Genomic DNA, 21030 nt, shown 5'->3' on the forward strand with positions numbered 1-21030 from the left:
TCCAAGATGGCGCCGTTTTAATGTTTTTCGTAAAAAAATACTTTAAATTTATCTCTTAAGAATACTTGTTCTCCAAAAAATGCACAAATTGGAAATTCATTCACAACAGTTAATTCTTATAAAAACTTGTAACATAAGAAAGAGCTGTTTGTCATATGGAACTCAGGCCCAACAATGTGCTTGAAAGGAAGTCGGTTCCAAAAGGGGGAACCGTTTCCGGCAATAAATTAGTTATCAGAGATGAAACGGCGTCCGGAAAATGAAAATAAATTAGTTATTTTAGTTTAATTTTACTGTACACGAACGTGATATTTGTGCATCCAATTTCTCGATAGCCACCAACAACAGTTTTGTGGGCGGGTTTCCTTTAAAAACTTTTTATCACGACGTCTGCGATCTCGAAAAAAACGAGGAAAGCGCAAACACTGTAGAGCCGAAGGGCGTTTTCGTTTAAAAGAAATATAAATGTAAAGAATCTTACCTGGCGAAAATATCCGCATCTCCCTCACAAAAAACACGAAAAAGACGCCATCTTGGAGATAAGTTCCAATTAACCTTGAGGTGGGTTCCCACTGCCGATCCGATCAACTCGATCATCCCGATCACCAAAATTTCCCGACCAAACCCGACCAAGCTCGACTAAAAAGGGTATACACGACTTATTCTCGACCTCTTGTCGATAACACACGACCCCCACACGAGTCATTCACGACGTCCACTCGACCATCTTTCCGATTTCCACTCGATCATCTCGACCTATACGCGAGCCCTATACGATCTCAGCTCGACCAAGTGGACCTCAGCTCGATCGCCACCAGATCTTCGAACGATAAGATCGTGATGGTCGTACTACAGTCGTACAAAGTCGGGAACGGTCGTGTATTGAAACTTTGAGAATAAAAACTTCAAACAGTGTTGTTCACTTATCACTTTTAATCATCATGGAGATTGAACAATTACAGTTGTGGGCCAGATGGTTAGAGCTCCAGAGAGACAGGGCCATGGCTGTAATAGAGTTAGAGGAGGAGGAAGCTGCCCAGATGCGTAGGCGTAAGAGGCCACGACGCAGGGAATAACTCAGAATAACAATTAAGCAACTCAAGTTATACTTTAATTTTACTGCAATTATTTAGATAATTTATATATGTATCTTAAGCACCTTTTGCATCTCTGATTGCAGTATAGTATTGTATATATGTCATACTCTATATGAACGTATATGCAGTAATGAAATAAAACCTGTTGGAAAAAAAACGTGTATTGTCATTCTTACGACAATAAGCAATTAATATATCTAATCTCCGAACTTGTGTATTGTCCTTCCTACGACAATAACAATATAACACATTTCTAAACTTGTCTAGATGCATGTCACAGACGGGACCATAGGCGAAGTAGAGATGAGATGACATTAAGAATAATGTTCGATGACAGAATTACTCCTAATTGCTTTCCAAAATACAATTTTTATATGTTCCAGTTTATTGTCCGATTATGATCGTTTGGAGCGACACATATCGAAAACTCCACATGGAATACCACAAACGAAAATAATTAGGGACGGTAACATATATAAGGGTCGGCTGGGTACGTGAATACAAACACATTGTTTTAGGTCAAATCAGATTTGTAAGCGACCATGGTTACACCGTGTCTCTATACAAGTGTTTGCATATTGCAGTTTCTGAGCAGCATCTCATTAACTTCCGTCTTTGTGACGAATTATATGAAACTATTCTCGGTTTGATAAATACGGTATAGTATGGTTTTATAAGTGTTATTTAGAAGAGAGATTATGGTAATGCTTTAGCGCGAACTTTGCACGTTTTTTTTGTACAAGATTTAGCGCGAAAGCGCACGAGTTTTTCGTTTTGGGGTATATATGATTTAAAAATCTAATAAGTCGTCATTCGAGGGTGTATTTGACAGGCAAAAGTAATGAAAAAGGAAACCGAAGGGGTGATAACCCCGCCCGCCCACCCTTAAAGGACATGTGTATGTCTACATAATTGGTTACATTATTTTAACGTGTATAATTTTGCAATAATAAAGTCGATATTAAGTTTATTTTCAGTTCGGGTTTTAGTCCATGTGAGCTAAACACGAACCGATTCCTTTACCGAGAAAGTCGATGGGTGTATTTACATTTAAGTCTGAGGCAGCTAAGTTTTCTTGATTATTTTGTTTCATCTTTTACTTCATATTGTGTTTTAATGTGAATTTTTAAGTTATGTATTACATATTTGAGACTCTCACTTTCTGGAGATAGTACTTCTTGCATATTTATTGAAATCTTGTGTTTTTTGAAATGTCAGTGTTATCATTGTTTTCTTACGTTATGAACGTTTAATTTCAAAGTTATTCTTATTTTTACGATTACTTTATTTTCGTTTTGGTGTGACTGGTTAGATTATGACGTCGGTTTTGTACAGCTGTTGAAAAATTTCGTCATATGCATATATATATTACCCGGAATACTTATGATCTATCTAGAAGAAAAAGAAAAGAAAAATGAGCAGTAGGGTTGCGTATCCCGCTCGCGGTTTTACCTGAATCGTTAATTACTACCGATTATTGTATGGGGTGTACGTGAAGTCATGTACACTTCTCTTGATTGGTTGTGGTGGATAAATCTTGCAGATAAGAGCAGCTTCTTTGAACAAATTAATTTTTCACATTTGTAAAATTAATAAAATTTAAGCAACTTCACGTGATTGATGGGCGTTGGGGCGTCCTGTGTGCAATTTGGGCATCGGCGGGGATCAGTTTATTCAAACCGTTTGCACTTTTCATATGCCACACATGTGCATGTTAAGTACTCATAATGACATGCCCTACATCATTTTAATAGTATCGTTTCAGTTCTTTACACATCTGAACAAGGATGTTACACAGTTTACAGTCGTCTCGAGACTCCTCAAATGAGCGGTGCCATTGAGGTCGATTTCCGTTGCACATGGAACACATACGGGCGTCAGAAGAATCGTTTTTTTTTTCATTTATATGTCGAAAGTCCTGTCAAATACAAGCACTCACTCCTATTTGTCTTTGGGTTATTATTTGAATGATAATGATAATGATGTTGAAAGGACGATGATGATATGGTTGATAACGATGATGGGTATTTAATAGTATTTTGAGAATAGAGAATAATAAATTTACTCATAACTATGAGTAATGTAAGTTGTGTTTGATGAATCAGCTACAAAGGCTATCATAACAAATTCACAGCAGATTCTATTATCATACGGTGTTTTTTGGAATTACATAAATCCATATTATAAGTAACGATAGTCTTTTAATAAAGGGACCTGTTTGCAGTTTGTGGAAGACACATTGTATTAATTTCAATAGATTAATAAAAGTATGTATGCATTAAATAGGAACAGAATAATTGCATACTCGATTAAGAAATACTAGTTTGCTGAATGGTTCATGTTCATTTATTAAATATGCTTGATATGCGCATGCGTTATGGCGGACAAGTCGAAATTTTGAACGCTCTTACAAAATAAATATTGCTTGGAAATTTGTGAATTTGGTACTGAACAGTATGTAAATGCTATTGATATACATAAATTCAGGAAATGTTTCGCAAACTTTAGGCAATGCTCACATAACCTTATGATTGAGAAAGGTAGATATTTTAACTTGGAACGTGAATACAGAACTTGTGTTTATTGTGACGTCTGTGTTGAGGATGAGTATCATGTTGTTATGGTGTGTCCATTATATGCAGAATTAAGAAGAAAGTATTTTCCGTTTCATTACTTAAATGATGTTAGTCAAGATGTATTTAATAGACTTATGTCAACAAGGAATGTAACAACCATTCAAAATTTTGCTATGTTTATATATTATGCATTAGAAGAGAGGCGTCAGTTTATGTCTATATATGACAATTAATATTTTCTGTAAAGTTTATTTATGTCTATATTTATATGACTAGTACAATAGCGGATTGTTTAAATTTGTTGACCTTTTTTCGATAGCATACGGTATAAAAATCAAACATGATGTTTGTAATGTTCTTTTTGATAGTTACATTATTGCTTGTGCCTTGAGACTGCCTAATATTTCGTTTCGCATAGGTAGTCTAGATTAAGGCAAAATGACGAGCATTTCTTTTTGTTTAATCTTTGATTAATTTGACATATGGTCTGTCATAGTTCAGAAAATTTTGCGGGTAGGCGACTTTTGTTAAGTTTATAAGCGAATCTTATGGACGAGTCTGATTAACTATGACAGCAATCATAAAAAGAAAACGTCATATTTGTTATCACATGCCTTTAATTTACAATGAATATAGCAAATACCTCGTACACATTCATAACGTCATTGGAACAGTGCAAATTGTATTTTGTGTATGATAACGTAAATGTCGGTAAAAGAATATATAATATAAGTTAAGACCTATTTGTTAAGAAATATGGTATGTGTATGGTTGTATTGTGACTCTCGTCGGTAAAAGAATATATAATATAAGTTAAGACCTAATTGTTAAAAAATATGGTATGTGTATGGTTGTATTGTGACTCTCGTCAGGTGCACATAAATGCTGCTATGTATTTAGATTACATATTGTATTTTGGCCGTAGGCCACATATGTTCAATAAATGAATGAATGGAAATAAAAGCAAAACAATTAAAGTAAACGGTTTTAATTTATAATAATATTATACAAAAGACTTGGGTTATTGCGAAACAGAATAATTGGATGTAAAACAGGATTATTTAAATGACTGTGAACATTGGAAACTAGAGTGGGTGTAAACAAAGGTGTAGACAAAGTATATTTTTTTCAAAGTTGGCGCGAGCTAGGCTATTTTGCAGGGCTCTGGTAGCCCGGTTTGGGTCGAGATTGTCTTATTTCAGATCCAATGCCATATAAACAGAAACAAAACATTAATAACAAACACAGCAGCACAACAAAGACTAAAATGTAAAAAGCGAAACTTATCGACGCCTGACGGAGGATCGGACCAACCCGACAACAGAGAAGTTGCGCACGAACCTAGCCCGTCTGCCTTCTGGTTTGCCATCAACTGCACAATGCCATCAAAACTTCCATTCTGTGAACTCAATGCAATGCAAATCAAGTGTCGTATAACATGTCTAACATGGCTGCCATGAATGCCTACCAGACGTCTTCCGGCGCCTTCTACTCGCAGCAGCCACAGCAAGTCGAGTACCAGCAGATGCAACCAATGCAACAGTCGGCCCAGCAGACCGTCCTCAAGGGGCAAGGTACGACACAAACATTTAATGACAATCTCTCGCAAATTCTTGATCGATTAAACTCTGTGGACTCACGGCTTGCGAAGCTTGACACTATACAATCACAGCTTTCTGAACTGAATAAACTAATGTCCAGCATTGAAACCCGTGTAATGAGCCTTGAAATTGAAATGGCGTTCATATCATATGATAAGCTGATCATCAACGTCCGGGTCTTCACCGTGGACAACGTCAGTTCAGCCGGATACAGCTAGGAAGGCGACCCGGAACAGCTCTCATTTTTACTCTGGAATGTACAGGGTATTAAATGTAAACTAAATTACTCTGATTTTCTTCATTTTGTTTGTAATTACGATATTTTATTGTTCACTGAAACGTGGAATTCTAATAACACTAACATTGATATATTGTGTTAAATATACCGTGCGTCGCCGCGACTGTCATGCAAAATATCGTGCGTCTCCGCGACTGTCGCGCAAAATATCGTGTATCGCTTCGTGTGTCGTGTCTCGCGTTTGAAGGGCGACGCACGAAACACGAAGCGACGCACGATATTTTTCGCGACAGTCGCGGAGACGCACGATATTTCATTATTCAAATATCGCCCATTTTATCCGAATCTCGTGTATCGCGGTCAAATTTCAGACCGCGACACACGACGCACGAATTAAGTGATACTCGATATTTTGCGCGACAGTCGCGGCGACACGCGATATTTGTACTGTTCAAATATCGCTGTAATAATATCGCCTGTCCACTGTCGCGTTTTCAAAAAATTAGAATGTGACAGTCACCCTTTTAAATGCGATATCTCGCCCTTTGAACACGACCGTCGCACTTTACGAACGCGACCGTCGCCTTTGTGAACGCGACCGTCGCCCTTTTTATAGGAGATATCTCCAAAATATGCTGTCCTTGGTGAATTTGGTCGCTTCCCCCTCTCGCTTCCCCCTCTCTATTTAATGTAAAGAAAGGGCGATACATTTTTGGTTAAAAATTATGAATTATGAAAAATAAAATTATCCTATGTCCTACTTTTACTCCGATCTGTGTAACGCTGGTAGCAGTGGCTAACAGAATCAATACCTTGATTGACCATGAAGATATTAATAATATTCGTCATAATTTTAATTATGAAATTAACCACTTTCAAAGCTTGAAAAACAAACTTAACTTAGAGATATTTTTGCTCAAGAATGGAAGGAAACCATACGATCTATGTCTTAATTACAGCAGTATTGCTTATTCAAATCTGAATTTGTCTGTGAAAAGTACTTATTAAAAATAAAAATACAAAAAATGACCCACTGAAACAATTTGCCCGTTTTAGACTATCATCGCACCATATAGAAATTTAAGCGGGAAGATTCCAAGGTATTGATCTTGATCAGAAACTTTGTTGATGCTGCAATATGAACGTTGTTGAATCTGAGTATCACTTCCTAATTTGTTGTGACAATTATAGACACTTAAGATTGACATTTATTTGACATATCTCTTGGCCTACCTTTAATTTATTCCAAACTACTATGTCATCGAAAAAACAAAACAAAATATTAGGAATTTGTTAATACTTAAAAGAAGCTATGTTATATAGAAATAATACCCTTACAGAACTATATGTTCCTTAATCCAAAGTATATCAATGTTCCGTCACATAATTATATTGTATACCCGGTATATGCATGTATTTTATGCTTGGATATTCATATGTATATTTTATGTGGGTGATGATATTACTTAACCGATCTTAATGTCTTTGTCATACTTATTTTTTTTTAATGGCTAAAGGCAGGTTTTTATTGCCGATTGCCAATAAACTTTGAACTTTGCTTTGAACTTTGCTTTAAACTTTGCTAATTAAAATGGAAAACATAGGTACATGTCTAGTAGAAGTGTGTTAGCTTTTGCTCCGAGAGGTCCGGGGTTCAAGCACGGGGTAGGCATATAGTTTTTTTTCTATATTATCATTATTAGTTCACACAAGTCCACATAATACCGATTTTAAAGTAAATTCAGTTTATGACATCAAAAGATAATACTTAAATCAGTGAAATCGTCACTTTTAAGCGTCGTCTGCTTCTAGTCCATTGCGGTGGCAGTAAATACTTGCTTGAAAATTAACGTAATGTTTGGTCCTGAAAAAGAATTTGTACCAATATTATGTTCAAAGTATATACAGAACCTATCACGATGAACTTTTATGTTATGTATATCTTTTAAGCAGGAAATTCACATGGTACATACACACACAGCATTTTTGTTCACATCACCATCACTCGGACCAAGCAGCAGAAAACGGCGGTGTTTACAATTAAAACGCCCACAAAAGGGTAGACAATTCGGAAAGAAAACTTTATTTTCATTTTTTTAAGATTCCCCATTTTAAAGGATATTTAAAGACTTTAGAAATCCGCCCGATTTAACATGACGTATTTAGTAAGGCGTTTGGTTAATTTGAAGTAAATTTAGCGAATATATATGGTCGAATGAACTAAACAACAAGGCGCATTTAATTGTTTATTTAGTAAATACGATCGAGTTAAGCCAATTTGATCGAAAACTCAACTGGAACACCTTAAAAAATATTATGGCCGAAAAAAGTTTCGGTCTATAGCAACTTCTTGTTTACTTCACAGTAAGAAACGAACTACTAAGATGGCAACAATTGCATACTAAGATGGAAACAATTGCAAGGCGCTGCTGTTTCTTGTTTGTCCTTCCTTTTCCCAATTGACTAGGCTTGCCAGCAAATAATGCTGAATTGCAGTCAAATTTAATATATTTTGTATAGTATATGCAAATTCAATAGAGTTATATATACAGTTTAATGTTTACCCATTTGACCCAAACAAACAATATTTAAAATAAATAATAAGCTAGTGCGTATTAACAGACAGTTTCGCCTTTTCATTTAGCTATGTACCTTTTATAATCAAAGATCGTAAAATAGTCAATGCTATAATTGAGTTAATACTCTGACCTCACAAACTGTTTCTTTATTAAATTTTACTTTACCGAAACACGCCGATTTACCGATTAATAGCATTTTTGGAAAGCTTGAAATATTTGTACATGTTGAGAAAATCCCCAGTAAATTGTATCCAATGAAAACGTTGCTTTTATCAAAACTGACCAATAGCCACACCTAAGACGTGACAGCCATTTTTAATTGACAGTTGGTGACAACTTTGTTCAGACGTAAGTTTTATGTTACAAATATTCTGTTAGTCGTTTGTAACACAATACGGCAATTCATGATATTTATTTTTGGTTTACAAATAAAGTAGAAACAATCATCAAACTTACGCTGCATTTGTAAGGACAGTATGTTTGCAGTGATTTGAGATGTTTTCAAAACGAGTTCTATCATACTCTATATGATTATCATCTCTTTTTATTAAAACTGAACTCTGAAAACTAAAAGACTAAAAAACCAGGGACCTATACAAACATTGTTTGTATAGGTCCCTGAAAAAACTAAGTGCTGAACAACAGAGTGAGGACTTATCGAAGCAGGCAAATTTGATAAGATACTTACTTTGTGTATTGTTTTTTAAAGACATTCTTTCATTTAGGTATTTCACTTACACCAAAGACATTTAGCTGTTCAGTCATTCATTCAAATTCAATTAAGTCAGACTGTTGCACCCACTGATTTTAATAAGCATTGAGGAAATGTTTCAGTTTAACTATTGTGTATCTTTAGTATGACTGGCAGTGATATTTTTACAAATTTTCTCATCTGAGTCCTGGGACTCGATAACTTGCAAATCTACGATTTCCACGAATTGAAACTGATAGAATGAGTCCCAATATTATTATTAAACGATATTATTTTTTTAGAAATTTCAATGCGTTTTTGGGACTCACATAATTTGAAACTTTGCATCCCCAGAGGTTTTTGCGAGTCCAGGACGCAGGTATCGCTGGTAAAAAAATCACTGGTCTGGTCATAATAGAATTCTAGTTAACGCAATAGCAATCATATAACAATTCTTTAAATGACCGCAAACTGACCTTGATACCTTGTGGGATTGAATGCATTGTATTAAAGAAAGGCCACGAGTCCACAGCTTGTTAAAAACTCTTTTATAGTTTAAATTTTGAATTTCAAAAACAATTTAAAATATTTTGGTCAAAACGAATATCAGGATAGAGAACTACAATACTTATATATGATCTAAAATATACTAGTGCAAAGAATGCAGTTACTGGAATACTACATCATTTTTTTTCCCCACTGTTTTGGGACTGGAGCTGTGTCCCATTGGATTGGGAAAATCGCCGCGTGTTGTCTAAAATTGGGAAATTAGTGTTGTTGTTTTGCCAAAAAATGCTTGAAAAATGAGGATGCAAGTGTGTCCAGTATTATATTTACAAAGGTTGAACTTATATGGATGGGAGATTAACAAAATATTGAGATCTAAAAAACATTATGTGGGAATTTTGAGCTCCCATTTGGGAAAAATATATACTTTTTTCCATTGGGAATGGATCCGTGTTACCAGACCCTATTTTGAATGAAAAAAACCCCACTGTACATGTAAATATGAGAACATCCCCATACAAACACTCTGGTGCTAACTATCTTCTCAATATAAAGGGGCACACACAAACCGTATTGATCGTCAGAGTTGAGTGTAAAACTGGTGTATCCCATACGCCTTTTTATTGGAGATAAAATTGTTAAATGCTTAACATGCAGTTAACATTGTTGCAATGGGCACTTGTGTATCCTTTTTCATGCCCTATTCTTAACAAAAGAGAAAGTAACCTGAATTATCTATAAATGTTAATGTGATATAACTGTTAGCAGATTATTCGTTTTCTATTAAGAAAAGTTTCTGGCCTATGTCTGAAATTTTATTCAAATTTCATTGAACACTTATGAAGTTTTGCTTAGGTGAAAAGCTAGCATAAACAGGCCGTTTCAGTTGCACCAAAAAATCTAGGACAACACAACACACGCCATGCAATAATATTTACCCCTGTATGTAAATTTCGGTTGCAGCTGTTTTCATATAACTCTGTAAATTCAATCATTTAGGAATTAAGTTATTCATCAAATAACTATATATGAAATCAGCCTAACATATAATTAACCACATGCATTTATTGATTAAAAGTTCAACTATTAAAAACAATGAAATGCTAAACTTACTTTGGAAGATACTTCAGTCATTTTGCGACTATATAGCAGTTTAAAGTTAAATTATTTGTACAAAATTTGCTATCCACTTGTTATCCACTTTAATGTTCATACAAAAATGAGCCAAGACGGAAAGTTAATAGATGTTCAAATCATGTAAGTATGCATTTCCTGATGGGCAAGTGCTTCTTGCTCATCAGGAAGCTTGTATCCCCCTTTGATATGTGGCTTGTTGACGAAATTTTACATAAATGTAATTTAAACATGCTTGTGGAGTTGATTTATTAGTAAAATATTGTAATTTAAAAAAATTATATTCTTGGATATTGTTTTAAAAACAAACCTGGCTGAAAATGGCATCAATCATCAGGCGGTTTTCAAGTGCTGACAGGTTAGATATTTTTCTTACTTTCTAAAACTTTGTCCTGATACATCAATATGCTTTTTAGCTCACCTGAGCACAACGTGCTCATGGTGAGCTATTGTGATCGCCTTTTGTCCGTCGTGCGTCGTCAACATTTACCTTGTTAACACTCTAGAGGCCACATTTATTGTCCAATCTTCATGAAACTTACTCAGAACATGTGTCCTCAATAATATCTTGGACGAGTTCGAAAATGGTTCCGGTTGATTGAAAAACATGGCCGCCAGGGGGCGTGGCAGTTTTATATATAGCAAACCTTGTTAACACTCTAGAAGTCACATTTATTGTCCGATCTTCATGAAACTTTGTCAGAACTATGTGTCCCAATAATATCTTGGACGAGTTCGAAAATGGTTCTGGTTGGTTGTAAAACATGGCCGCCAGGAGGCGTGGCAGTTTTCCTTACATGGCTTTAGTAAAACCTTGTTAACACTCTAGAAGTCACATTTTTAGTCCAATCTTCATGAAACTTTGTCAGAACATGTGTGCCAATAATATCTTGGACGAGTGAAAAATGGTTCCGGTTGGTTGAAAATCATTGCCGCCAGGGGGCGTGGCAGTTTTCCTTATATGGCTATAGTAAAACCTTGTTAACACTCTTGAAGTCACATTTTTAGTCCAATCTTCATGAAACTTGGTCAAAACATGTGTCCCAATAATATCTTGGACGAGTTCGAAAATTGTTCCAGTTGAATGAAAAACATGGCCCCCATGGGGCGGGGCAGTTTTCCTTATATGGCTTTACTGTATGGTAAAACCTTGTTAACACTCTAGAAGTCACATTTGTGGTCCAATGCTCATGAAACTTGGTCAGAAAATTTGAACTAATAATATCTGGGCTAAGTTCAAAAATGGTTGAGATCAGTTAAAAAACATGGCCGCAAGGGGGCGTGGCATTTTTCCTTAAATGGCTATTTACTACAAAACCTTGTTAACACTCTAGAAGTCACATTTATTATATCTTTATGAAACTTGATCTGAACATTTGTTCTAACAATAGCTTGAGTGAGTTTGAAAATGGTTATGGTTTGTTGAAAAACATGGCCGCCAGGGGGGGGGGGCAGTTGTCCTTATATGGCTTTAGTGAAAACTTGTTGACACTATATTAGCCACATTTATTGGCCAATCTGCATGAAACTTGGTCAGATCATTTGTCCCAATGAAATTTTGCCAGAGATTGAAGCTGGGTCATATGAGCTCAAAAACTAGGTCACAAGGTCAAATATAAAAAAAACATGTTAAAAGTCACTTTTTTGGTCCTGATGGCCCTCTTGTTGTGTAATAAAACAACAAAATACATATCATGGTGTGGACACTGATCTGATAGTTTCTGTTCTAATAAAGATGATGTTTCGATTTATTTATCCTACGTCCATGGATTTCAAGTTGTATTGGTCAGCAGAGTCCTCTTGATTGTAACATGCCTACTGGTACATTGAATGATGTACATTTATATTCATTTAAAATGACTGCTGCACACAGAAATGCCTGGTCTGGTTTGCTTTTTATGTCAGAAGTCAGTGATTTGGCTTATGAAGACTAGGTGGTAAATTCAAAGTGTGGCATATAGCAGTCACACTATTTGTCCATCTTTCTGTCCTTTCGGCATTCCATTTTCCGGAGTTTTTTTTTTTACGTAATGCTTTCGGATACAAAGTTGATGTTTGGTATGTTAGACTACCTATATGACTAGTCCAACTTGTTGACACTCTCAAATTTTAAGCTACTTTTTATATTGGTAATATTTGGAGCGTACAACGGCTGAAGCATTCAAACAACGGTGGACTGTTTTCCTTCTTTGGCTATATTGTTGCGCAACATTCAAGTCCCTATATCAGACACTGACTTAATATCACCGGATTGCAATAATATTTACATACCTGTGTAGATAATTCATTTCTCAATAATGTTCCGTAAAAAATATGTAATGACACTTTGAATTTTGCACGACTGGGCAATTTAAATCCAACCACTATTCAAATTTTCAATATCTCTCGATTCGCTCGCTGTGTAGATATAAATTGATAACACGGCCTCGATGTAAAGCATCTGGTTTAAATGTGGAAGAATAATCGACGTAAAATACAGTTTGCGTTCGTCTGTTGTGGTGCAGAACGTTACATAGTAAACGGATGTTATTATACTTTTCTGGATTAATTAAGCATTGTTTTTTTTCTAAAGTGACAATTAAAAAGTTCTGAAATAAATTACATCTTTTATTTTTATACTGTACATAAATAATATTGATACAGATTGTACAGTATACCGTCCTATGTAACGTAGAATGTATGTACATAAAACAACACAGACAGAGGTGCGAAAAGACATGCATAAAAAGTTACTGAAACTTGGAAGAGTGAATAGAAACTGCACCATATCTGTTTTGAACATATGCTTATTAAATCGACAAAGATGAGCATACTAGATCTAGTTAGGTAAAAGTCGGTTGTAAAAGCTCATGTTAAATAAAATTACGCGTACACAATACAGGGATTTCAATAGACGCAGAATCCTGCGTTTTGACGCGAGCAAATTAAAAATGACTCGTTTTTGACGCAACCCTTTTTTTGCTGTGCGTCATTTTGACGCATCGAAAATTAGACCCGTGCTGTCAGTCAGTTAACATATCGAGTTCCATGGTAATAAATCCCGCTGTGCTTCTCATTGAAATTAATGTATCAGAATTTGAACCTCGGTCTATAATCGAGAGAATACCACGGGCGTTGTTTATCTTATCTCATCTCTTCCAATACACATGTCACCGTCTAAATAGTGCGTGCGCACTAACTGGGTAATTAGCAGCCGTGATTACGTGATAATTGATTGACCATCCGATAATTGCAGAGTTTTTTGCAGACTTTGCAGACGGCAAGGTTAAAGAAAGTCGGCAAAAATAAAGAAAAAACAAAATTGATCAAAGGTTAATTACGTAGATCCACTATTCAGTCCAGCGAGTTTTGTCAGTTTGTTAATCTACCCATAATTACGAGTAACACCCATATATCTTATATAGACTGGAATACCAGTTATTTTTTTTTATACTAACAAGACATAATACTACACATAAACATTGAGAAAACACATTACTTCGATTATATATAAATTATCCGAGTAGAATTAAATTTCTACGTCATGACTTTCGACATTGTAAATCGCTGACGTATTGTAAATTAAATTATAACCCGCATTTAATTCAAAGCTGGCAATCCAAATTGCAAGTAATGGTGATTCAATAATGGAGAAAGCATTAACTGGATTTAACATTTGATAAGGTTTGTTAAACTAGAAAACAAGAATGAAAATTTGGATTATTAAATTTAAACTACTACAGGTAAGGCATTCTTAAGTGTACATATTTCGGACATGTATAGTATTCGGATTAACAGTAATAGATATACTAGATGTTCCATGCATTTAGATTGTGTTTTGTTACAAAAGCTATCATAGGAATGATGATAATATAATAATGATAAATATGTGAAAAGGTGCTACATGTAAAGGAACGTATTACGCACAGTCTACAGCTTAAATAGTTTACTATGTGGAACGTTAAGAGACAACACCGATTTTTCTCGAGTATAGATAACAGGTGCAGAAACAATTCACTGTACGCAACAAACATTTCCTGAGAAGTGCGGAAAATAAACTATTAATCGGCAACATCTGTCGAAATCCGTACATTACCAATGTGTAATTTTATGCTAATTAGTAGATATTTGTTAGCCAATCACATTGTTATTTACTTAATTAATTTTCCAATCAGGTCTTTTTGTTTGTTTTCAATTGAGGTGTTTTAATTTTTTCAGCTCATTATGTATCATAATTGAGTCAGATTTCCTTAAGCGTACATGCAGAAATTAAAATGTCAAAACGAAAAGTGTTAACGTTGAACGAGAAAAGTGGGTTATGGACGTAAAATCGCAGATGAGTTTGGAGTCGGTAAAACTCAAATTCAGAACATTCTTAAGCGTAAAACCAAGGTGCTTGAAGACGTGGAAAATAATGTGTCAGGTGAAAAAAAAAGCGAAAAATATTTCCTTGTCTATGTTGTTATTGCAAATAAATATGTACACACAATTCATTTATAATAAATGATAATTTATAATAAGTGAAAAAATAAAACACATTATAAGTAAAATATTGTTTATGTATTGTGATTATATTCATTTTATTATAAAAGTTAAAATCATTGTTGACAAAAGAGATTATCCTTCATATAGATTAAAATTGAGGGTAAGCATTCTTCCAGAATGTCCTTTTTTATTTAAAGACCATTTTATTAAGAGACCACTTTTGATTACTCCCTTAAGTGGTCACTTTATACAAGATTGACTGTACCTATATGACCTACAGTTGTAGTGTGAAAATTGTTTTATTCCATTGAATTTTGAGGATGATATGGGTATTGAACTGATCAAATTTTTTGCCAAGGGAAGTAAATGTAGTAAGCTTTAAAGGGAGATAATTTTATTTTTTTCATTTGGCAGGTACAAAGTCTGTTCTTGATAAGGGATTATAAAGGGATATAATCCAAAATTTAGTCACAAACTTTCTAAAATTGTGAAAATATGAGTCACAAACTTCTTGAAATTGTGAAAATTTGAGTCACAAATTTCCCAAATTTGTTAAATACAGCCATTCTCACAAAAGGACAAAAAACCCTGCTTGATTTTTTGGCGAAGTTATGGGCCTTGGACTAAGAAATGTTTTCTAAAATAACCATTTTCCAGAGTTTTTTACTCAATGCTTTTATATAATGAGCTTATTTTTGGCATGTGTTCAACCTACAATCATGACCTACAAAAGAATTGTGAAATTCGTTGCTGTCCATTTATTTTTGCATATTTATGGGCTTTGGTTTCTGTATAATCACAGTTTTCCGGAGTTTTTTTATGCAATAATTTCAGATATTTAGCTGATGTATGGTATTTGAGTCTACCTACGTTACCTGCAGATGAAGTGTTTAATTCATTCTGGTCCACTGATATTTGGTGAAGTGATGGGCCTTTGAGTTAGAAATTTTCTCTATAATAACCGTTTTTCAGATTTTTTTTACACAGCGCTTTCAGTAGAATCTAGTAAACATAGTCTTAAATTTATTTTTATTATTTTCGAAGGGTTTGTATCTGAGTGGTAAAAGATTGAGAAACAAACAGTCACAATAATTTCTTAAAGATAGCAACAACATTCACTAGATTACCGTGCATACAATTTTTCAGTACATGTTGATACATTCATGTCAACAAAATAGCATTGCATGTTCCCAAGCCACAAAAATGTGTTGCCTAGTTTCATACTGTAACTTTTTTGTTATCTCTCAACATTTATAATGACAGCTTATGGGCCTGAACAGCAATTATTATTGACACTGGAGAGTTTAAACATCTCAACTGCAACTGTCTTTTTATGCGAAATTTTAAGGCTGGTCTGTAGGTGGGGAACAGAATGCCATAATGGTGTACATGTTTTATTTACAATGCAAGACATACCGTATTTTTATCACCTGACAATGGCCATGTATAATATTTCACGGGCTTTGAACAAGAATTTTATTCATGCTGTAATTTAATACTGGGCTATAGTCCAGTGAACACGCTAAGGCAATAGTAGAGTATATCTAAGCTGTACTGCACTTCTATTCTGAGTGACCCAACCCAAACAGGAGCCATTAAAACAACTTGTGACAGGGATTTTATAATGGTCATTGAGAGGTAAGAACTGTTGTCCTTTGATTGTTATTGGGAAATATTTTATGAACGGTAATATTCTTGACTCTAAGCTTATACACTTCACCTGTCTACTTAAAGAGGGCCATAAGACCAAAGCAGTTTTTCTTGAGTTACTCTGCTACCATCTGTTTTAAATTTTAATTGTTAATGGGTCCATTAAGAAAATTGTGTTATGTGTATTTATGAGAGTGAACAAGCAACATGGATAATAACCTATACAAGTTCAAATTTTGAATTTCTTAATTTTATAAATACTTTAAATTCAATTTTTAGTTCTATCATTTTGCTTCTTTATACATTTGCAAACATTCCCTTCCATGATGTGTGGAGGAAAATATCAATTCTTTAGGTGGGCCAATCAAGTTTTGAAAATGTTAATGGCCATTTAAATGTATTACTACATTTTATTACATTAGAAACTGTCATAATATTTTTTTTAGTTTTTTGGTAAGCAGCTCTTTGGGAGTAAAAGAGATGTGAGCAAAATAATTCCTGAATAGGCCGGCTAGCTGAGTTGGTAGAGGGCTTGAATACAAAACTGAGTAACCTGGGTTTGATCCCTGACTCGGCTAAATGAGCATTGAATTCTTTGTATGGCCCTTCTGCCCCTACCTATGATTCAAGTGGAGCAGTTGTAAGTTACCTGTGTGCACTTAGTATTGGTAAACCAGCTACCCCAGGGTAAAGTCCGGTAAACTGACCGCAATGATAAGACTGAAATACTGTTGAAAACAGTAAAAAAAGAAACAAACAAATACATTCCTTAATAACAAACTGAAATCCTTTGAATATTTAGATGTTTGTCTGCCATTGTACTTTCTGAGGGGCATTCAATAGTGATTGCTAAAGCAAAGGAATGAATATACTCTAGCCATGTGTGTGTATTTCATTAAAATGCAAATGAATAATGGAGCTCTAGTGACAGCAGAGTGATGACAATGTTAACCCTTCGATAAGATCATGAGTTACACCTTGCCAAATTAGTCCAGAAAGATAGACATCGATAAATAAATGGATTGTATACTGTTCAGTCGGTTGTTCATTCTAATATGTGAGGCGTTAACAGTGATACATTAAGGCTGAACATTGTGCTCTGATTGAGTTTCATTTCATAGCCTGAAGCGTTTTCCTTTAAAATTGTGACATTTAAATAGATTTCAGAGCAAATTGAAGTGGATATTATTTGTGTAGTGTATTAACAGTGAAGTTTTGCCAACATTCTTTATAGTGTGAGGGAGCATAATATTTAATATTGATTAGGATTATCTCATCAGTTGGCCAAAGAGGTTTGTAAAATATGCTCTATTTTTTACTTAAGTATGTAATGATACCTATAACAGATGGACATACTTTGTCATTTTATTGGTATCTTTTTGTTGAAGAGATTTAAATGGAAAACACATTGACAATAGAACATAAAACTGCTGGCAAGTTCTTTTTTTAAAACTATTCCCCAATTACAAATCCAAGAAAAATAAGAATATATAACATTTACATTTTTAGCTCGGCTGTTTTTGGAGAAAACCCGAGGTATTGTCATAGCCAGCTTGTCGTCCGCCGTCAGCCGTCCGCCGTAGGTGACGCGTCGTGCTAAAACCTTAACATTGGCTATAGAATCAAAGTGCTTCCACCTACAACTTCATATGTAGATGCACCTTGATGAGTTCTACAACCACACCCAATTTTGGGTCACCAGGCAGGTTTTTTTTACTAAAAAAGTGACGCCGATAGTCGGCATTCCCTACCAGAATTTTTTCCCCACAAAATACAATTTCCCCTCCAATAATATCATTTTTCACCAAAACATATCGTTGTTTAGCATTTATTTCAGTTTTAAACCGATTATTGATAATTTTGATAGCTTAATTATCCATCGCAATACTAGCTCATTTGCCGTGGTCGTTAAAACACGTTCAAATAGAAATAAGCGTCTACGTAGTTGGATTAGAATGTGTAGTTTGCGGTTCCTGTTAATTTTTGCAAAGTCATGCGGAACATTTTGCACTTTATCGCTGTCAATGTTGGTAGAAGAATCCTCAAACTAAACGTGCTTACATCTGAGTTGTTAAGGGCATGCTATATCAGTAATGGATAAAGGGAAGTCACTCTAAATGTCATTTGTGTTTGTTAAAGTTTTTTTAATGATTTTGACAAAACTTCTTTATTGTAATTTGTAAAAATTCATCTTGATTTGATTGGGAATGGGGCCATTTTTTTTGCTTTGGGAATGCCTCCATGTTCCGGAGACGCAGACAGTGGTGAAAAACCCCTGAAAGCAGAGTAGATGAGTTATAGACATTGATTAAAACAGTTTTTATTTTTTCCCCAAATATGTCTCTTTTGCCCTCTTTCACCTAGCGTCCAGCGTCTTCCCTTTTGTCTTAAAAAAAAACCCTGCTAGGTCAAAAGTCAAGGTCACTGTGACCTCAGCTCTTAAAAAAAAAAATCCTTACAAGCTTTCGCAGCCGAGCGTTGGCACCGGTTATGCGGTGCTCGTGTTTATAGATCTAACTCTAGTGAATTAAAAAAAGGGCTGGAAATGTATTGAAATCCTCAATAATATTACATTAAATCTGTATTTTAAGCAGAAAAGTTTGTAAACAGTTGGCAATATTTTTGGCTGAATAGACATAAAGATGATAGATTTATCGAAGGCTACAATAAATAGATCAGAAATGTCAGATTTGCCACACTTACTTATTTAAAAAAACAATTAGTTGAAAATTAACCTGCATGATCCTTTTGGCCCCCATCCACACTTCTTAAAATCAGAGTTGTTGTTTTATGTCTTTTCATTTTGAAGAAGCCCATATCATTTTTGACAAAGACTGTTATGCCCCTGGATCAAATGATTGGGGGTATATTGTTTTTGGCCTGTCTGTCTGTCATTGTATGTGTCTGTCTGTCATTGTATGTGTCTGTCACATTAACTTAAACCTTGGTTAAACTTTTGCAATAACTTTTGCAATATTGAAGATAGCAACTTGATATATGGCATGCACGTGTATCTCATGGAGCTGCACATTTTGAGTGGTGAAAGGTCATGGTCATCCTTCAAGGGTATAGGTCAAATATATGGCTTCAAAGCGGTGCGTAGGGGGCATTGTGTTTCTGACAAACACATCTCTTGTTTGGTTAAACATTTTAAAGTGCTAAATGGCAGTTTTTAAGCTGAATGCGTTTAACAGAAAATTTCAACAAATATGTACACAATAACTTTTGTTATTGTTTACCTTGCACTCGCCTGAGATGTATATCAAAAATGGATTTTTGCGTTTGCTAGCACGAAAGTTTTGTGGCAAATTTCCAATGACCAAAGGATAAATTTGTTGCAGCATAAATAAGTTTCAAACACAAGAAGTCTAAAAAGAGAAAAAGAAAAGTTAAAATTACATGTGTTGTACATGTAAAGGCAATGAACATATGTGTGATTATAAATAGATCCTGGCATGGTATACATTTTGGGATGGTTGTTTGAAAGAGTTCATAATCAGTGGGTTTATCTCCTAGGAAAGTTAGGAATGGGGGTGTGTCCATCCCAAAACACCCTTTTATTGTGGGACCTATGTGATTGCCATTTGAAGTGGTGATAAGCAGAAACTGTGTCAATGCTTTGTTATTGAATGGTATGAATTAAATAAATAATGTCACAATGGGTTTGAGTTTGTATCACCTTTGAAATAGAATATCTCTGTCTGATGGTGTTTCAATTAGTCTTCCCAGCTCAACTAATTAAGGCTTAGTTCTAACTTCTGTTATAAAACTGAACAAATAGAGATCATATACTTTATACAGTATTGCCTCTCTTAAGTCTCTTCATACCTATTTTTATTGCCTATCTTTGGACAGTGTCCAATATTGTTACTTAATAACTTTCGAATCTATGATTCTTTGCATCCTTTTTTTTGCCTATAAGCGGAGACAATGGTGTATCTATTTGCAAACACCTCTGTAGAGCTCCGTTAAGTCTTCTGTTATTGATTGTGGGCTACATATTTTCCAATCGGTACTAAAGCTTCTAGGAAAAAACTGACAGTTGTTTTGCAATGCTGTCAATCGATAGTGAATTGTCTAGATTCAATCTTAGTTTTGGTTTTTCCCTTTGATGTGTCATGGTGTTTCTTAAAGAAATCAATGTTAAACTATAAGTTTCAGACACTTAACTGACAATTCATGGGTGGAATATACAATTTGACAATTTGTGTTTTAGTTTTTACACAAAACTAATTTTGCTAACTTGTTTTTGAGATTTGTTTTCAATCCCAATTCAATTCCTTCCTGGGCCAGATGTCGGATAAAATTTTAAGTCAGACTTTAAATTAATCTGAACGCCGGCCGATGCTACAAAATGACCAGGTGTCCGTGTGATCATCGGCTGTTAACCTCTTGATTGACATGTCCTTCGTGCATAACATTTCAGAACAGCCTTGTATTACTGTAGCCAGTTTTTGAACTTGATTCACTTGTTTTAATTAAATAAAGAATTT

General features: G+C 34.7%; 1 protein-coding gene and 1 long non-coding RNA gene across 7 annotated transcripts in view; one reads left to right on the forward strand and one right to left on the reverse strand.

Annotated features, from left to right (window-relative positions):
- Positions 1-4989: 4989 nt before the first annotated feature.
- On the reverse strand, positions 4990-10496 carry LOC127870815 (uncharacterized). Of its 2 annotated transcripts, none has more exons than XR_008044939.1 (4): positions 10403-10496; positions 7302-7376; positions 6033-6193; positions 4990-5524 (listed from the first exon to the last, which is right to left on the reverse strand). It is a non-coding gene; the product is annotated as an uncharacterized LOC127870815 (long non-coding RNA). The 2 variants fall into 2 exon arrangements; XR_008044932.1 differs by having other exon boundaries at positions 7281-7376.
- Positions 8380-21030, forward strand: part of LOC127870624 (protein kinase C and casein kinase substrate in neurons protein 1-like) — a 91884-nt gene continuing 79233 nt past the window's right edge. Inside the window, exon 1 of one of the 5 annotated variants that reach the window (XM_052413116.1) lies at positions 8380-8439. Coding sequence is in view for 3 of the 5 variants with exons in the window: in XM_052413110.1 (XP_052269070.1) it covers positions 10744-10781 (38 nt within the window). In the remaining 2 variants the exon portion in view is untranslated. Of the gene's footprint in view, positions 8440-10626; positions 10782-16496; positions 16526-17563; positions 17830-21030 lie in introns of those variants that run through there. The other 4 variants (XM_052413110.1, XM_052413117.1, XM_052413113.1 and 1 more) reach the window with 4 other exon arrangements.

This window comes from Dreissena polymorpha, chromosome 1 (genome assembly GCF_020536995.1).
Source record: "Dreissena polymorpha isolate Duluth1 chromosome 1, UMN_Dpol_1.0, whole genome shotgun sequence".
NCBI lineage: Eukaryota > Metazoa > Mollusca > Bivalvia > Myida > Dreissenidae > Dreissena > Dreissena polymorpha.